Source organism: Bos javanicus, chromosome 29 (assembly GCF_032452875.1).
Source record: "Bos javanicus breed banteng chromosome 29, ARS-OSU_banteng_1.0, whole genome shotgun sequence".
NCBI lineage: Eukaryota > Metazoa > Chordata > Mammalia > Artiodactyla > Bovidae > Bos > Bos javanicus.
Genome location: NC_083896.1, coordinates 24552256 through 24572262, shown reverse-complemented (window position 1 = coordinate 24572262; position 20007 = coordinate 24552256). Strand labels below are relative to the sequence as shown.

The 20007-nt window shown below is 46.2% G+C and overlaps 1 protein-coding gene across 1 annotated transcript in view; it reads left to right on the top strand.

Annotated features, from left to right (window-relative positions):
* Nucleotides 1-18458, top strand: part of SLC6A5 (solute carrier family 6 member 5) — a 58247-nt gene extending 39789 nt beyond the window's left edge. Inside the window, exons 15-18 of the mRNA XM_061405916.1 lie at nucleotides 611-710; nucleotides 6924-7024; nucleotides 11150-11317; nucleotides 13820-18458. Coding sequence (XP_061261900.1) covers nucleotides 611-710; nucleotides 6924-7024; nucleotides 11150-11317; nucleotides 13820-13975 — 525 coding nt within the window. The 3' untranslated portion in view covers nucleotides 13976-18458. The remainder of the gene's footprint in view (nucleotides 1-610; nucleotides 711-6923; nucleotides 7025-11149; nucleotides 11318-13819) is intronic.
* The last annotated feature ends 1549 nt before the right edge of the window (nucleotides 18459-20007 follow it).

Here is a 20007-nt window from a genome sequence, read left to right as displayed (position 1 = left end):
GTGTCTGGTAAAATGAGTTTTTGCTCACCTGATGTGTGTGTATATTGCTTTTGCTGTCTCTCTGACCTTGAGCAAGTCACCACTTTGGGTATTAGTTTCTTCATTTGTAAAATGATGGATTGAAAGGAGATGGTCTCTAAACCTCATGTAAGAGTGAGGTAAAGATGCAGGGGGATGTTTGAAGACTGCCCATTGACAGATGTGTGAGGACTGCCCATTGACACCTGAAGGTCTTATGGAGATGAGTCACATGCAGGTATGTGGGTAGAAATGGCCATCTGTTGCTTAAAGCAAAAATGATGCAGTTTGGCTACTTTCCCATTTACATCTTCGAATGTTTGACCTCTGCCTTTTAAGAGTCAGATGTTAAATCACTTTTCTGGGCTTGTGCTGTTGATAAGCTTGGGAGTCTCTCAAGGGACTGCTTTGTTAACACAGCAAGGCCTCTGGCTTACTTGACCAGAGTTAAGTTGCTCCTCTCCAGGGGAGAGGGGATCCTTCAACTCCTGTTGGCACATGACCCTGCTCAGGCTGGAAGGACTGGCTGCTGGAAGTGGGTCACAGCCTGGATCCAGGCCCACTGACGTTGCTCGTCTCTCTTCCCTGCCAGGGTGGAATTTACATGTTTCAGCTTGTGGACACATACGCCGCCTCCTATGCCCTCGTCATCATCGCCATTTTTGAGCTCGTGGGGATCTCCTATGTGTACGGTAAGGGAACCACTGAGACAGATGCTGAGGCCAAACAGTGTCACTGAGGCGTCCATGGCTAGCAGGTTTCTCCTATTTAAGAAGACAAGGCAAGGGCTTCATTGCAGCTGTTTAGGAAACAGAACTGCACCTTTATTTCCAAACTTGCCTCAATCACTTGGATCTAAAAGATGACCGATGGTGAAACATTGTTACCAAAAACTGCTAGGACTGGGACATGCGCTTGACAAGTGAACGTTTAATGCCTGTGGGTGGTGGCCAGACTAGGGGGGAAGAGGGAGACTGCTTTGCTCCTGTGAAAGTATTTCAGGGTCTTGGTAGCTGTAGTCTTCATGCAGCTTGAGATGAGGAGTAGCTTCACTGGTGGTCTCCTGATACTATAGTGAGAAAAGAGAACCTCACAGAGCCTTGTGTGTGTGTGTGTTAGTTGCTCAGTTGTGTCCGACTCTTTGCAATCCCGTGGACTGTAGCCCATCAGGCTCCTCTCTCCATAGAATTTTCCTGGTAAGAATACTAGAGTGGATTGCCATTTCCTTCTCCAGGGGATCTTCCTGACCCAGGGACTGAACCAGGTCTCCTGAGTTACAGGTAGATTCTTTACCGTCTGAACCACCAGGAAAGCCCCATCATAGATCCTTAGGAGACTTTATTAGCGTCATGGGAGCCTGTGATGCAAGATCTCAACCCCAGATTTTCCCAGGAAGAAACTTCCAATTCCCTTATAAATTAACCCTTCCTATCAATGGCACCCCACTCTAGTACTCTTGCCTGGAAAATCCCATGGACAGAGGAGCCTGGTAGGCTGCAGTCCATGGAGTCTCTAAGAGTTGGACACAACTGAGCGACTTCACTTTCACCTTTTACTTTCATGCATTGGAGAAGGAAATGGCAACCCACTCCAGTGCTCTAGCCTGGAGAATCCCAGGGACAACAGAGGCCGGTGGGCTGCCGTCTATGGGGTCACACAGAGTCAGACACGACTGAAGCAACTTAGCAGCAGCAGCAGCAGCATCACCATAGCAACGAGCATCCTATAATCAGTGGGGCCATTCTCAAGAAGAATAGGAAAAATCAGCAGATGCCATCTTTGCCCTTCCTGGAGAGGTGTTTGTGCTTGGCTGGGGGGTGGGGTTGAGTCTCATGGGGTGACCTCTTGAGCCCCTCCTGTGTACCACCAGTCAGCACAAGCTAGTCCTATGGGGTTCAAGGCGGTGCTGACGTCCTTGTGCCTCACAGGGAGATCCCTAATATAGATAAGGCCTCTATAGTAAATACCAGGAGGTATTTACTATAGAGGAAAAATGCCAAGTCAGAAGACCCATCTGTATTTCAAAACCAAAACGAGATGGTGAAAGGAAAGGCAGGGTATCACTTGGATGCAGGGATGTGCTTAAGAGCCTTTTGCCTTTAATGTAATGGTTAACCTCTTGCCCATCAGGGCTTCAGCAGCTTCTTGCTTTACTGAAAAATACATTAAAATGGAGGGCGATGGGCAGTCAAGATATAAAAAGGAAACCTCTCAAGTAAAAACTGGGTGCCCTAGAAACAGGAAAATACTGCAGTCATTGTTGGGCATTGGCAGAAGAAGAATTTATCTCAGCTGGAGCTTACATCCCCACTGCAGAGAGAGTTTAGCTTCTGGCCAGAGAAGCGGGCAGGCATGCCAGCTCTCCTGATGGCATCAGAGGCCAAACTGCCAGCACTTTGGGCTGATGCGACAGCCTCAGGCCTGCAGTGACGCTGTGATTGAAGACTCGCATTTAGGCTAAGGCTTCAAAGAGCTTCCTACCTGAGCAGAGAGTGGCTGAAACCCGGCCAGTCTGCCACAGTGAATCCTAACTTTTTGCCCAGATACCAAAGGCGTTACTGTGGAGAGGCCTCTGGGGCTCTCTTTTGGAAACTCGAGCCCTTGTGGGTCCACACATAAGCTGAAGTCGCCAGATGGTCTGTTGGCAAAGTCAGGGAGGCACTTCATTGTGGCACCGGTCCACGTGTAGGTAGCCATCTCGTTGATCTCCTCCGCTGTCTGTAGCCTCCCTGATATTGCCCACAAAAGGCACATTTGCATGATTGTTTCCAATAAAACAGGGTTGTTCAGTGTGGTTTACAAGCATCCGTTAAAACAGAAACCTTTGAATATTTCTGTTTTTAGGACTTAAATATCTCTCTCCCAGCCCTCATATAAATCTGCCAGTAGATATTTTGGTTCCGAAGGAAAAAGTAAATCCCGAGTGCTTTTTTCCCTAGGGGGATCACCCAGACAATTACCTGGGCTCTAGAAGGCTGGTGCTGAGCCAGCTCCCAGGACTAGGTGGACTCTGTGCTAAGCTCAGGTTGAACTTGACTCCTGTATTGTCACATGTGGGTGTGATCCTCTGATTTGGACCTGGAGGGAATTCTAAGAAGGGAATCTTAGAAGAAATATTTGAAGCTAGCATCATTGTTAGAAGTGAAAGGAAAAGCTTGCACAAACATATAATGTATGCTCCAGATGACAGTAGATTCTTGATTGAGATGATGAGCCCCCAAACAAATGCAGGTTAGTGTGAGGAAGTTCAACATGAAGCCATGAAGAAAGGAAATGAACCTGACTGATTTGGTCCCCTTCCATCCTGGCTGCTGAATCTGAAAAAGAAGCAGACAAATTGCAGAGATTTGTATTTTCTTCTCGGCTCTAATGATCTCTAGAGTCTAGATTCTAGAGGTTGCCATTCAAACATTTAAAATACATTGGGTACAACTTTCAAGTTTTATCTTTAGAACAAAAGAGCTGATTCAGGCTCTCAAAGCAATGCTCTTCAAAGGCCAATATCCAGATTTGTGGTAGCTAGAAAAGTGCAACTCCCCAAGTTTGGTGTAGGAACAATCTCTTTAACAGACTTTTACCTAATAGAGTCGCTTTGTAAAAGTGATTTGTACTCTGCTGAGAGCCAATACAGGGAGTTCCTTGATGGGGAAACCATGGCATTAACCTGCTGCCACAGAGCCCTCGTGCCTGGTAATCTGCTTGGCTCTCCACTGTGCGTTTCCCGCAAATCACAATGTGCTCTGTCGTCTTGATCTGTTTCCTTCCACATCGGTCAGTGACCTGTTTTACATCCCACGCGCACTCTGTCTTTCTCTCCGTGCTTGTGAGGGATGTTAGTTCCAGCAGGCAATGACTCCTACCTGCCTGGGAGCCCTAAGGCTGCCCAGAGATAAAGGAGGGCCAGACTGACCAGAAAAGGACTTGAGAAGATGGCATTTCAGAAGAAAAAGGACGTAAATGAAAACAAAGACTGAGGCTTAGTATTGAGCTTACTGCTAACCAAGGCAGGGAAAATCTAAGCCCACACAAAGGATTTTGGCTCCAAAGGATGCAGCTGAAACATCACATTAACTGTAAGAGAATAATTGGAGGTACACACAGGGCCGGAGACCTAATTTGTGAGACCGAGGGCAAAATGAAAATCTGGAACCCCATGTTAAAAATTGTTCAAGATGGCAACAGGAGACCATTAATCCAGGGGTGTCAGAGCGTTAATCCAGGGGTGTCATCCTTCTCAGCACCAGGCCACACCACAGGGACAGCAGTCCCTGGAAGACCATTCTCAGACCAAAGGCAAGGGTGTGGTTCATGAAGACAAAGGCCACAAAGCTGCGCGGGCAAAAGTGACTGGTTGGTGAGGCGGGTCCTTGACAGTTCAGGATTGGTTGGTTATATGGAGCTTGTGGTAGCCCCTTTCTGGGCACCAGGTCTGCGTGTCTGAGTCTAAAACAGTAGCTATGAGTTCACCGCTGTTTTTATTTCCTGCTGTTTTTCTGCTAGCTCAGGGAGAAGCTGTTGCTCTGATCCCTTTGCAGCTCTCTTACCCTTCCAGGCTCAAGGTCATGCAGCAGGCAGATCTCTATGCACAAGCTCCTGGCTCTAAGATCAGTTCCTCTAGCGTTAGCCTTGATGAGGGACTTGGACAAGTGGGAAGGATAGAGCAGGCAGAGGAAGCCATAGGAACAAAGGCCTAGCCACTGACTCAGTAAGGGACTTTGGTGGGGGCTTGGGCGTGAGTCAGGGTGCGGGTGGGCTGTGCTGGGTGGGGACCAGAATGGATAGGGGATGGAGGGATTGGAGAGCCTGACTCAGGGATGAGCAAGAGGCAGGAGGCTTGCCTGGCAGCTCCCACTGGTGCCCTTGGGCAGCATCTGCCGGGCCACGCTGGCAGATCAGGCTGATCCATCACAGGACCTGAAGTGGAGCCTGTTGGAGCAGGCATCCAAAGCCATCACAGGAAGGGAGGAAGCTGACTTTTCAGGGCTTGTGCTAACTCTGGAACCAAGTCATCTCGCTCAGTTCCGGGGCTGCTCCTGGGCATCGAACTGCCTCCTGCTGAAACTGGGCACCCACCGTCCACCCACTCCTGCAGTCTGGACCCAGCTCTCCGTCCCCTCTGGGGGAACCTGAGCACATCTCCTCCCACCCCTAGGAGGCTGTCTCTGTGCGTCTTCCTCAGTCTAACCTTGACCACATCAGTTTCCCTAGGCAAGCTGCACACCACCACCTCCTTGGAGAATGGTTTAATGGAGAAGAAGGGTCTGCTAACAGGGTTGATACCGAAAACAGAAGATTTTAGAGTCTTTTCTGTTTTGAAGAACTGAGTCCCACTTTTAGGATTTCACGTGGGTTTCTGAGGTCCTTATCTTTTTTTTAAAATTATTTTTAATTGGAGGATAATTGCTGTACAATGTTGCATTGGTTTCTGCCATACAGCAACGTGAGTCAGCCATAGGGATACATGTGTCCCCACCCCCACCCACCCCTCCAGGCTGTCACAGGGCACCAGGCTGAGCTCGCTGGTCACACAGTGAACCCCGACTGTTTCACACGTGGTGATGCGTGCGTTTCACCGCTAGGCTCTCCATTCGTCCCACCCCTTCTTCTCACATCTGTTCTCTATGTCTGCGTCTCTATTCTGCCCTGCAAATAGGGTCACCTGAGGTCCTCATCTTTAACTCTCATCTCTTTTTTGGTTCTAACCCTCACTTATGTCCAGAGGGTCTAGCGTCCAGAGGCCAGTCATTGAAGGAGTTGATGACGGGAAACGAGACACAAGCAAACCCGACGATGGTCAGAGAGCTGCTCCAAGTGTGCAGTTCTTGCCTGCGGTGGCCCATTATTTGGGGCTGCCAGTCGGAACTGCCGACTGTGAAGGGGCTCAGACTCAGGGCCCTTTCACGTCTCTTCAGCATGGCAACCCCCCAGTTCTGAGACAGCCTCACTTCTGGTGAGCTCAGGAAACAATACAAGAGACTGCTTCCTCCTCAAAAATTCTCTGTGGCTTTTCTTTTCAAAGAGTGGATGCTGGTTGTTTGGGGCCCCAAGAAAAACTCTCGTCTGCTTTTTACTTTACATAGTTATGTTGATCAGTGACCAAGAAGACCACAATCCTTTGAGTTTCAACAAAGTGGGTGACAGCCATGTGGAAGTCACACTGCTTCTTGCCTGCCCTTATCATCTTCCATGGAGCAGAGATAAATTGACTCATGGAAGAGTGCCCTTGGGAGTGAGTGCAGGTCCCTCAGTTGTGTCTGACTCTTTGTGACCCCATGGACTATACAGTCCATGGAATTTTCCAGGCCAGAATACTGGAGTGAGTAGCCATTCCATTATACAGGGGATCTTCCCAACCCAGGGATCAAACCCAGGTCTCCCGCATTGTGGGTGGATTCTTTACCAGCTGAGCCACCAGGGAAGCCCATCCTTGGGAGGGTGGGGGATAAAAAGCAACATACAGTGAGTCTCCTTTGAAATCCCAAGGCTTTCATAAGACACTGTGCTTATTGATCATGATTGTAGTTGGGTTTGCCAGACTTGGTTGCTGAACCCATGAACCCACCTGCGAAAACAGCCACACAGGTGACTGTGTCAGATTGTGGCAGCGTGGAGATGCCTGGGTTAGGCTGGGATGGAGCTTCCTAGCTGGCCCCGTGGGGTGACATCTCACGTTGAACTTCACTGCAGAGAGTGTTTGCCACCTATTTAAACATTCCACTTGCCTTCATCTTCCCAGCAGTGAGTCACCTGTCTGTTGGTTTCCTACATAATAGGGGTCATGTTGACAGCAAGAGGGGGCCATCCCAGCCAATGACACTCGAGTGAGGGGCGCTCCTGCAGTCCCCTGCCCCATCTCACCCCCTGCCACTGCACCTCATGTTCCATCTCTGTTTATCTCTTTGCAGGCTTGCAAAGGTTCTGTGAAGACATCGAGATGATGATTGGATTCCAGCCAAACATTTTCTGGAAAGTCTGCTGGGCCTTTGTGACTCCGACCATTTTAACTGTAAGGACTGCATGCTTTATCGTGCCAGCAGCCCCTTGCATGCATATGTGATGCATCATGTTGAACAAGACGTGTGCCTACATACAGATGAGCCTGGGGAGCTGGTAGGATGGATATTATTCCTGTCTTTCAGCTGAGGGAACTGAAACTCAAAGAGGTGAAGCACTCTGCCCAAAGGTGCAAGGCTGATGGAGGGTGGAGGGCAGAGTTAGGACTCATGCTTGGTTTGGAGCATCCCTCGGGAACATTTCCCACTGTATCAGTCTGCCTCGTGTGATCACAGTTCCCGCATGCTAACCACGGTCCACTCTTTGTGCACAGTGTTTTTTATGTACCATCTCATCTCTCCCCTACAGGAGTTCTGTGGGGTTAGTAGTATAATTATCTCCATTTTACAGAGGAGGAAGCTGTTACCCAGAGCTTATGCGACTTGCCTAGGATTGTAGAATTATTAATTGTAACAACAGCCTAAGTTTCAACCCAGGCAGTCTGTCTCTAGAACTTTTAAACACTGCTCAACACAGCCACTATACAACTAATATGTATAGCAGAAGTTAGACTTTTATTGTTCATTTTTATTGCTTTTGAGGACTATCTTATCATCCTCAAGTGTGATGATGACATTTTAAGATCATCTGACATTCATCTTCCTAAAGATCAGAGCCCTTCCTATACCGGTAAATCTGCATAGGGACTCACATGCACATCCTGTCACCTGCTCCTTTATTGTGGCTTAGCTTCTGGCTTTGCCTCCACCCACTCTCTAAGCACAGTAACTGACAAGAGACCTTGTCTTTCTTCCTCCCTGGCTTGTGGTCAAAGGCTGCAGGAAGCTGGCTGAAGTTCCTGCTGATCCCAGAAGGTGGCACTAGAAACCAGATTAAGACCCTTGTTTCGCTGCTCCGTAACAGCTTCTTTAAAGCAACATGACAGTAAAACAGTAAAGAAAACAGATATTTTCCTTAAAAAAAAAACCAAAAAACAAAAAACACCCCCAAAACTGGCACAAAGTGAGTTTTAATCAAAACATCTCCATTTCTTTTGGAAAAAGAAGTTTAGACAGAAAAAACATTCAGTATTTCCCTCCCTCGGCATTGACAAGAGACATTATTTAGAAGCCACATCTGTGTGCACATCTGTATCTGATATCACCTATCAGAGGCTGCAGTTTGTCTGAGAAGTCCCACCAGACCGGGGACATGAGAGTTGAAAAGGATTAAGATAGATTTTTCAGTTTCTTGAATTCAGGACCGACGTTTTAGCCATCTACCGAGGAAAACAGGAGACGCCCCCGCCCCCGCCCCCGCCCCCCTCTGCTGCGTTTGCCTCTGCTGTCTTCCCTATCTCTGCTGAGCTTCGCCAGATCCTCCTGTTACTACTACACACGTTTTATTCTTGGGTGAAATCAAAGTTAGAATCTGTCCCAGATTCTTTCAACCTTTGCTTCCTGTCTTAGAACAGATTAAGCTTCAAAGAACCTTACTCTAGTCTGCAGAAAGGTATCACATAGTGATAATCAACACGAGGACTTGTGGGGCTCTAGCATCAGACAGCCTCTTTAGGAACATTGTCTTTTAAGCTCCCGATCCCGCTGCTTGCTGGGTGATTCTTTCCTCACTTTACAGATGCCTGTGCTGAGGCTTGGAGAGGCTGAGGAGCTTGCCTGAGGCCACAGAGCTTGCAGGGGCAGAATAAGAATCGAATCCAAGGCTAACTAGGCTTCAAGATAATACCTGTCTAACACACTTGTAATATATTTCTGAAAGCCTAGTTGGTTTCATCTCCAAGTAGAGTTTGGCCAATTTTGGATTATAATCATCCCAATCTTTAGGAGCGGAATTTCAGAGAAAAGGGATAATGGGGACTGGCTGTGTTTTTTGAGAAAGTGCCTCAACTGGGCTGTGCTTTACTCAGTTTCCATTATAAAACTCTCCACAGAAGCCTGTGGCAAGGTCCCAGAAAATATTTTCCGCGAAATCCTCCTTCTGTGTTTGGGAGCTAGAGACAAGAAGAAGTGGTCAGTTCCATCATTGGCATCACCTTCTGCTGCCATCAGCTGAATGTCAGGTGGACCTGGCTCCATGGCTAAATTATCCTTTCTCATGGCCAGGTTCATCTGAGAGCAGGGTTTTATCAAAGCTGATTTGGCAGGGTGAAATCGATGGCAAGAACAAGTTTACACAGATAAATTTGATCTGATACCTGTGTAACAGGAAATGGTATCAGAGGAGCAAGCCTAACGCTTCCTCTTTGGCCATTTGCCCTTCCGTAACACGGTTATCTTGTAGGAGACTAGACTGAGCTGAGATTATGGGTTTCAATGACTTCAAAACCCCTGAAATAAAATTGATCATTTTTATATGTGCCTTCATGAATTTATAGAGCTATAAATATTCTGCATGCAATTATTGTATACATAGGCAGAACATGTTACTGACTTAGGCACACATAAGCAGAGGTATTGCTATTTATATAGTAAATGAAATGGAGCAACTTACCATAATTACATTAAGCCCTATTTCCAACAGACTTGTTAATAAAGCTTATAACTCTAGGGGCAAATGTTCTAAAGGGGGCCTAGAGTAGATATATCTCTTATAGGAGCAGTATCTTCAACCATTGTCTTCAGGCTCTTGCTGCTTTGAATCCATATATTGAATTACTGTTGCATTGGAATAATCACTTGCCCCGGCAGCCCGGGCTTTGCAGCAATCATAAAGATGCCTTACATTTGTATAATGCTTCCCACTTTTCCAGAATACTTCCATGTATTATCTTTCCTGACGTAATTCCCCCCAATCATTTTCAGGCAATTCTTTTACTGCTTAAGATAGAACAAGAGAGGTGAGGAGGAGTGAGGAAGTAGGCGGGTGCATTGTTCTAGGCGGAGGCTGCCGAAGGTGGGTTGAAAACAGGGGAGCACTCCATTTCCTGAGGGCAGTGCTCCCTCCCCCAACACAGCCATGAGGACCCCTCTTCTGTCTTTCCTGGTGCCTCGTTTTCCCAACATATCTGTTCCTTTGCAGCTGCTCTAACCGTTTTCAGAGGTTTCTCATCACTGTTGTCTGCCAAAGTGCGTGGTGAGGGGGCATCAAGGGCTGAAAATGCATCATGACCTCCCTTAAAAGTGAAGGGGGCGGTCCTTCCCTGGTGATCCAGTGGCTAAGACTCCATGCTCCCAATGAAGGGGGCCGGGGTTTGATCCCTGGCCCGGGAACTAGATCCCATATGCTGCAACTCAGAGTTCACTTGCTGCAACTAAAGATCTCACGAGACACAGCTAGGACCCAGCTCAGCCAGATAAACAAACATTTTTTGAAAAAACCAACAACAAAAAAGGGAGAGGGGTCCCCTAAGTAAATAGCAGACTGTTGTTTCCAGAAAACCGCTGTGTTGTCCACCCTGTGTAAAATGGATCTGTTTTATAGCAGAGAAGTCTGAGACACAGGGGTCCCTCGGCTAGTTAGTGGTAGAGCTGAGATTAGCCCGTCCCCAGCTCGCCGTTTGGTGGCAAGGCCCATCCACCTTACGTCATTTGAGGGGGGCGGGGCCGCCCCTCTTTGTCCCACTGCTGATTATAGCACCAAACTTCCTGCTCAGCCACTGCTCGCGGACCACTTAGCCAGCTTTAGAGGCAGCTCCTGGAGATGGCCCTTTCCCCATTCAAGGTGAAAGCAGAGTAGATTCAATTAGTTTTTCACATTAACCTAGCGGATTTTTCCCTTATAACTCAGGCTTGATTATCAGTTATAGAAAGCAGAGACAGCCCCTTAAAAACACCCACCATCCCCTCTCCCACCTCCACCCCTCAATCACCCTGGTGTACATCCTTTAAATTCGTCCTCTCAGCCCCTCTGAGTGTATAGACACCCACATGCATCGCTGAATTTTTAATTTTTGTACTTGTGATGGCAAGTACAGCTTCAGCACCTCAGTGCGTGTCAGTTCATCTCTGAAATCCAGTTCTTTCGTTTGGAAAATGTAGTAATAATACTTCCTTTACAGGATCATCACGGGGGAAAAATGAGATAATAGCAGTCATCTCACGGCAGGGGTCTGACACGTGACTGTTGAGGGCTTACTCACATCCCCACCGTAATATGTGCATTTCTCTTTGCTTCCCAGTTTATCCTTTGCTTCAGCTTCTACCAGTGGGAGCCCATGACCTATGGCTCTTACCGCTACCCTAACTGGTCCATGGTGCTCGGATGGCTCATGCTTGCCTGCTCCGTTATCTGGATCCCGATTATGTTTGTGATAAAAATGCATCTGGCTCCTGGCAGATTTATTGAGGTAATTGTATCAGCTCCTATGCCTGCCGTTCCCTCCCAGGGGAGAAGCTCTGAGAGCTCTGTGCTTTAAAAAAAAACCAAACCAAAACAGAAGATTTGGTAAACTTACTCTAGCGGGAGACTGGGTGATTAAGTGGTTACAGTTGCTATCGTTTCTATTAAACCTGTTTTTATTATGTGTTATTCCTCGAATGGAGGGGCTCCGCCAATCTGCAGGCCGAGCTGTTATCGTGTTCTTCCGCAGAGCAGTGACGGCTCCGAAGAATAAGTGATCAGGTTGTCTTCTCTCTCCGTGAGCTCCCTCCTCCTCTCCCCTCACCCAGAGTTTAAATCCCAGTGTTTGGTTGTTAACCACACAGCAGATCGCCCCTTTCCTGATGTTTCTGTCTGTCGGAGGCACCTCCCCCTCCAAACACCTATTACCAGTTACATTTAAAATCACTAGGCTTAGCCGAGGGATCCAAGCTGATTAACGTGTCACGCAGAATGTAACATCCCCGTAGAACGTATTGAAAGGTCCGGGGCACGGCTGGTATGAGGTGATGCCTATCTTACTTAGTCCCTTGCTGGACCCATTTCCCATTCCTCATGCAAAAAACTCCCTACCTCACTCCAGAGAGGATGGTAAGGGGACAGCCACTTGCTGAGCCACCGGTGAAGTGTGGTCAGGCTTTTGTTATTCCTGAGAAATCAAGTGCTCAGACGTGCTAGGAAGCGATCAGTGCTGCCTTGTCTTGGAGGTCCAGCGGGCTGCTGGTTCGGACCAGATCAGTGCTACTCAGGGCCTGGCCCAGGGACTAGCGCCACCTGGGGGCTTGAAAGTAGAAGTGCAGGTGTTAGTCCCTCAGTCACGTCTGACTCTTTGTGACGCCATGGACTGTATGTAGGCTCCTCTGTCCGTGGAATTCTCCATGCAAGATTACTGGAGTGGGTTGCCGTTCCCTTCTTGAGCGGATCTTCCCGTCCCAGGATCTTCCCGTCCCAGGGATTGAACTCAGGTCTCCCATGTTGCAGGCAGATTCTTTACCATCTGAGCTACCAGGGAAGCCTGGGAGCTTCCTGGAAATGCAAATAATCAGGCTCCAACTTTGCTTCGCTGAACCAGAATCTTGGGGATGTGGGACTCTGGTGGCCATAGTTTAACAAGCCCCCAGGTGATTCTGATGCGAATTCAAGCCTGAGAGGCACTGGATGAGGAGGTGAAGAAACACATGTGCAGATGCGGGTAGTGAGGAACAGCTGCGTGGGGCTTGCTCTCCATCAGCCAGATTGAGGAAGAGAGCGCCCTGGAGCATCTCACATGGGTTCGGAAGGGGAACAGCAGATGGGAAGAGAGCACATGAGTGAATGGGCTACATGAATGGGCAGGTGATGAGGAGGTAGCCTTTGTTTTTCTTGGACTAAAGATGGAGTCAGAGTTGGCAGAGGGAGATGCAGGAGTCTTCTTACTGAAGCAGTGGTCCAGGTTCCATCCTCAGGCAATTCTGCCTGTTGTCTCCTTAAGGTGCATTGACATGGTCCCCTCCCTGCCAAGGATGGCTTGCTCTAGCCTTAGACGGACGCCCACTCCCTGACCCAGTAACCTCCTTCCTTCTGAACAGAAGCTTCGTTAGCCTCTGCTACTCTTGTCTTAGGCTGAAATCCTCTAAATTGATGAGTCGGCAATATAAATTTATTATGGTTAATTTGGGACACAAAGGTTGCAAACTGATGATTACGGGGGAGATTAAACTAACAGCTATAAGAAGCAGCTTCTTTTTAATAGGTAATAAACACATCATTGTTCCCTCTGATGTAGTCAGAAATCTGCCTTCTTTTTCCTTATTCTAGAAAATGTTCCGGTCAAATTATGTTTTACCTGAAACGTCAGTTGAAGGATAAGAGACATTCCCATCGTTTTTAGCTCGCCTGCAAGAACCCACACTTTTGAACCAAGTCAGAAGTGTATATTTTTGTCAACAGATAATTAAAATCTTTGCTCACTCTTGGCAGTGTATCTTTGGGGTTGAGGTTTTTTTTTTCCTGGCCATTTATATACTTTTGGGAAATATGCTAAATAAAATCCAATTATTTTGATGTAACAACTCACTGTTGAGACTAGAACAAAGTAATTGAGTATATGTCCTTTGCAGACTGTGTTTGGCAGTAGAGACAGCAGCTTGTGGATCCTCTCCATTTGGAGGGAAAAAATGTATAATTAGAATCTGGGCTCTTTATCTTCTATTAATCTTGTGCACAGCAAACCCTGAGCAACTGTAATATTGCTTGCAGGGTAATGTGAATAATTTCAGGTGAACTAAACTAAGTTTCCTCTGTAACGCATTCCTGGCCTTGTTCATTAATGGGGCTGGTCTTCCTAACTGCTTCTCCTGGTTGAGGACCTCTTGGTTCCAGGAGGTGTTCTGGCAAACGTGGTCTCATGCAGTTTGCGGATGGGTGAGTGGTGTCTGGGGAAAAGGGTGCTTTGCTTCTGTGACTCTGTGTGTCTTTGGCTTCTTTGCAGAGGCTGAAGTTGGTGTGCTCGCCGCAGCCGGACTGGGGTCCCTTCTTAGCTCAGCACCGTGGGGAGCGTTACAAGAACATGATCGACCCCTTGGGGACCTCTTCGCTGGGACTCAAACTGCCAGTGAAGGATCTGGAACTAGGCACCCAGTGCTAGTCTGATGGCATGGGATGGCCCAGACTTGATTCTCTTTCTCCTCTCTGCCTTTCCCGGATGCTTTCCCCAGCTGTTTTCCCATTTTTCGTCTTCCTTCTCCCCACGTCTCGGTTCATACCCGTGCATGAGAGCGATGACTTAGAAAAGTAGGACATAGTGTTGCATGCTGCAGCCAAGAGCTGGACGGAGCTTGGTTTGCCCGTGTCCACGCTGTCAGCTTCCAGTGGGATTTACCTCACAGGCTCGAATCCACGAGGGGAGCGCCTTCCAGTGAAGTCACACGTAGGTGTTTGTGAGTTGGTCAGTAGAGAAGCATCCCCTGTGATTGTCACCGGTGGGGCCAGTCAGGCTGATGCAGGATAACCAGACGGTTGGTTTGCACTCATCTGAGCCATGTCGTGGTTTCGTTCAGACCCACAAAGTTCAGGACAGGGTGTCTTTGGAGGGTTGGCAGTGGTCAGAAAATGTTTGCAAGTAAGATGAGGCTGGTGGATTCAGACACCGCCAAGGTGATGAAGTTCCCATTTCCATTGACTGGGGCTCTGTTTCCATCATTTGGACCAACTATCTCACGTACGCCAAGGACTCACATGCTTTCTCTCTGCAAGCTGAGAACCTCAATGAAGAGTCGGCTCTATTCCCTCAGTTGGTTTTTTTTTTAATGACCATGGTTGTGAATTCTTTGGGTGCTTTCCTCTACCTCTGCTTCATATTATTTGTGCCCGATATCATACGTTCATACCCGAGTGCCCTTCTGGTTTCTTCATAAGTCGAGCGCCATGATCCAGTGGCACCGTCCCATATGTCTTCTCTTCCAGATGTCTTTCTACGAGCTGTAGTTACTTTGTCTCTCAGCCTCTGGGAAACTGAGACTTGCCCTGGTTCTGTCTATGTGTTATATATATCAGACACAAACTCTCGAAAGACAGATAATATCTCAGTTTTTACTCTTCACTTTTTCACGCACAGTCAATGCCAATTGTAGCCATTGAATCAAAGAAGTAGAGAGTTGAAGAGAAAGCAACCATAATACTCACTGCACTTTTTAGGTCACTGCAGGTACAGAAGTTTCTGATACATGCAGGTTAGGTAAGTAGCAAGTGAGCCAATTAGAGCTATTGATTTTAAGACTACACTTAGCTGATACCATTTGAAGAGTTCCCAATTCACAGTACTCATAATCACACTCTAATGAGAGCGGATCATATGTCTACAGAGATTGGTGAAGCTGTAGCCTCTATTATCTTCTTGTATCCTGAACATGCATATATGAGATTTTTAAAATGTGGTAAGTGTTCATATAGTGTGTACTTGTAATGGTGTTTTCTGTCCTTATAAATATCTTATGAATCACTGTAGAGATGGTGAGTATAGTGTAGTATAGTCTTTTTTTCCCCCCCTTCTAGTAATAATATCTAAACTTTAAATTGTTTCCTTAGGGGAGACCATTGCAATCATTTTCTTATTTGTTTGTCTTCATATTACAGGGTCTCAGGCAAAGTTTTCAGTTCAAATCTTGTATATTGATGTGACATTTTCATCTTTTCAACAGTAACGAAACCCAACAACAGACCTTAAAGTAATACTTTTTAAAAAATAATTTCATTTGTTAAAGAAAAAAAAAACTCAGCTCGTCTTACTGAGCTCTTTCTTTTCTGGGGCAGATATCATTGTCATTTGCCATGTGAACTTCAGGTTTTGAAGAGTAGTCTGTGGAAACTTTCAAAAAAGGAAATGCAGATGGGTTTCGAACTCTTAGGTTTTTCATCGCTTCTGTTTTCAAGGCGTGTTTGTTCTTCCTCCTCCTGTTCCCTTTTTCTGCTTACTTACCTCCCAAAGCTAGAACTTACTGGAATCCATCACAGAGACTAAACCCTAAGCTTCCCTTAGACTTAGCTTTAGGAAACTGAGCCGTGACCTTCCTGTCCCAGTGTTTCCATAGCGACCTGTCCAGCGTTAACATTGGTTTCCTTGAGAAAGCCATATTGAAAAGAAGTCCCGAGGGCTCTAGCAGATCCTGCACGGTGGTACCGAAAATTAGCCTCTCCCCTTGGTATCCGACGGGGTGGGAGAGGAAGGGAGGACTAGCTTTGGTTTGGAAAGGATCTGCAGCCTTTCCAGTTTGAACATTGAAGAAAATCACTGAAATCAATTAGCATCCTCCCGTGGGAACGATGGGTTTGCAAAAGGATGCGTAGTTTTTGGCTTTCCTCTCTTGCCTCTTGGCTAAAGTTTGAGTCGGATGCTGGATGCCAACCCAATTTCTGTTAATTATTGCTGTTGTGATTGAAGAGGGGGTGAGGTAAACTCATGGATGCTGCCAGATTTGTTTTGTACACACCGCAAGTTCGATTCATTGTGAGAATGCGGACAGCCTCATTAACTAGTGCGTTTTGCACTTGGGGCAGGGCAAATTCATTACAATTTGTCCAGTTAAGACCCAGGGGCTGTTCCCTGAGTAATTGGGTTTTTGTGTGTGTGTCTATGTGTGTTTTTAACTGTTTTCCTACCGTGTCCAAGTTTCATGTACAGTGTCCTTAAAGGTGGAAGGTTCTAAGCTTACCTGGGAATGGTTACCTTGTGAGTTTAGTTTTGTCTCTTTTCTACAGTCGTGTTTAACTTTCGAGGCTTTCCCTGCCAGAGCCGTGTTCGGTATCTGAGTTGTCTCCGCTCATGGCCAGTCTGCTCCTGCGGTACCTCCCCTGGACTTGGCTGGGACGCTGAAATGCGTATGACCAGGTGGATGTTTCCATGCTATTGAAATGCACCGTCAAGCGGATGGAAGAAAATGAATGAATACAAATGAAATGAACAGCATTGTCATAAAGCGCCACTTGAGAGTTCCCCTTCAAATGGAGGCAAAAACTGAGTTGCTGAGGAAAGGCTTGTTTTGGCTCACTGTGCAGAATGGTGGGGTGTTTTCTACTTGTGAAATTGTTTCCTAATACCAACAAATGCCAGAAACCCATTCCAAGAAAAAAAAAAAAAGCCATATGTTAAAAACAGTAACCCTGTAATATCCTTAAAGGAGAAAAATATGTGTATGTCTTAACAATTGGTGTTGTGACTTCTTATGCATTTATTTGTCTTGTGTATTAGTAACTTTTAATCTCCTTAAGGCTGTGTGTTTGTCATGTACAAATGTGTCCAGTCTGGTCTCTCTTCTCTTTCTCTCTCATATTTATTTATTGCATGAAATTAGTGGTCAATGCAAAATCTCGATGACCTCAACGTCTTTGAAATTTCCACTGTGTCTTTAATAGGTCAGAAATGGAGTCAACTTGTATTTCAGTGAGCGGCACTTTAAAAGGACATTGACCACAATGACCTGGAAATGGATAAGACTTGGGTTGTCTTTCCTAAGGTTGCACTGGAGTTGAGTTTTCCTTTAAGTTCTAATTCTGTTATCTCTATGTGCCTCGTGCTTCTGATACACTTGACCTGTCAGCATGGTTTTCCCATGCCTAAAACTAAGATTTTTTTCTTTTCTCTTTGTTCCCTTGGCCATTGGTCATCATTCTTTTCACCAGAGACTTGCACAATAACTATTGCTTCATGTAAGTGTGATGGCAAGATCCTGCTGCTGCTACCTGGATTTGGGTCTGTGACACACTTCTGCAGGCTGGGTGGTAGGTCCTCTTGCAGAGAAAACAGGCCAAGGCCAGCGAATGAGTGTCACCTCTGTTTCCTCTTGGGTATTGTGTAGGAAACCTCCAGGCTGGGAGCACAGGTTTGGATGATCGAATCTTAATGGTGATTTCTCTGCAAAGTGGTCTGAGGATTTGCAAAAGTAAAGCTATCGTTCCTGGATTTTGCTTCAACTGTACAGGAAGGCCAAGTGATTTTGAATTGTGGTCTCTGCTTTGGTCACCTCTGAGCAGCCTGCAGCCAAAGAGAAAGTGTTCTCAGATTGGGTATTCATCACCCTCAAGAGGGAGCAGTGGCTTGATTTGCCTGCCATGGCTTAAATACATCTTCAGGTAACCATTTGCCTTATAGGTGTATTTTATTGTTAGGATGATAGTTAGTAACTGACTAGGAACTGTTTTGTGTCTCATTTTTTGGGTCTTTTTTTTGCACTTTATATGGGCCTATCATGGGGTAGGTTTATTCTTTAACTGCGTACTTGGCTATTGTCCTTAATGCAGGCCTCTTATGTTGTCCTGTCGCCTATGAATAAAGATATGTTCCCTAATCAGGTCCTTATATTTTTTCATTAACTGTACATGAGGAAAATATATTACATTATAAATGATGCATCATATATATATATATATATATCATAGAGTACAGATTATATACTGTGCATTATTCATTTAAGAAGTCATTATTCTTGAGGCCCTACCTCAAATTTTGTATTTATGTGTACAAATGCAATTTATGGTATTATATATTTGCCTATTATATACTGATATAAATTAGAATTTATCCGAATAATGTATGAATTGACAAACCCCTAAATAAATGTCAGTGTTTAAAAATCTAATTGCTACAGAATTGTGTCTTTTTCAAACCCGCTCCCACATTCTTTCTTTTGTAACAAATGGCCTTCAGGTATTCCCAGGATTGATCTGTTTTGTTGGGAGAAACCTGGAACAGAAATGGAAAACTGCCCTCCTGGGAAAATGAGATATTGCACTGCTGCAGAAACAAATATCAATTAAATTGTTATATTCGGAGCCATCAGAATACACTATTGTTTGCTGAATTATTAATCACCCCTCCTGGGAAAGGAGAGAGAGGGAGGGAGAGAGGATCTGAGTGAATCTGAACAGAAGGACTGGGCAAGTTAAATCCTTGGGTATATTTTAATGACCACTTTGTCAGTCTTCAATTCAACTTTATTTCAATTCCGCAAACATTTGCGTCGCTCCTCCACTGAGTTAGACCCCAGGCTACACTGAATAAAAAATGAAACAGTCCCGGGGCTCATGGAACACAGAGCTAAGTAAAAAGACTACACATATTAAACCAGCACACAAGCAGATCAATACATGTCATTCCTCTCCTTTAAGTGTGTGGAGCCCCCATGTTCCCTGCCCCCCGCTCCCCCCCCCGGGCAAAGAGGGGCCCTGAGCTCTGGGGTCGTGTGTAGAGACTGGCAGCTGTGCGTTCCTGTCGGATCCTGTTAACCCAGAAGCTTGACCCTGTCTTCCTCAATGAACCCAAACATGCTCTACCTCCAACTTCAGCTGCCATTTCGGGCTGGCTATGGGGGTAAGCCACACCACTCTTAGTGGGAAAAGAGATGCTCTTGGAAGCTGATGCTGCAAACTGCAAGCCAAGAGCATCGGGGTCCATCCTGTGCTAATGAGACTGCCACACAGCCACTCAGGCTTGTCTGTAACCCTGCACTTCAGCACGCAGACCGAGCAGCAAATAACAAACTCAATAAAGACCTCATCTTGAAAGAAGAACTCTCCATGGCATCAGAATTTGGTGCCGGCTCATCATCCTTGGTTTCCTTCCTGAGATCCCTTTGCTCAGCTGTGTTTTAGTTTTGGGGGGAAAATTCTCAAGCCTCTATGAAAGCAGTGGGTGTAGAATATTGTCTCTCATGTCCACATCACTCAGTTTCAACCATTAACCAACTCATGTCCCTTTTTTTTTTTTTAATGTATCCCTCTCCCCACTCTGAATTGAAACTATTTCTGTGGAGTGTTTCAAAGTAGAGCTTAGACACCATGAGCTTTCACTTGGGAAGGCTCCATTGTGTTTATATGCCCCAATATTATTTATTTGTTAAAAAATTCTGACTGCTGGGTGCGCGTTGCAGCCGTCAGCCTCTCTCTAGTTGCAGTGTGTGTGCTTCTCTGGCTGTGGCATGCAGGCTTAGTTGGCATGAGGCACATGGGATCTTAGTTCCCCAACCAAGGGTCAAACCTGCATCTGCTGCATTGCAAGGCAGATTCTTAACCACTGGGCCACCAGGAAAGTCCCTAATTTTTATTGGAGTATAGTTGATTTACAATACTGTGTTAGTTTCATGTTTACAGCAAAATGATTCAGTTGAGTGTGTGTGTGTGTATCTA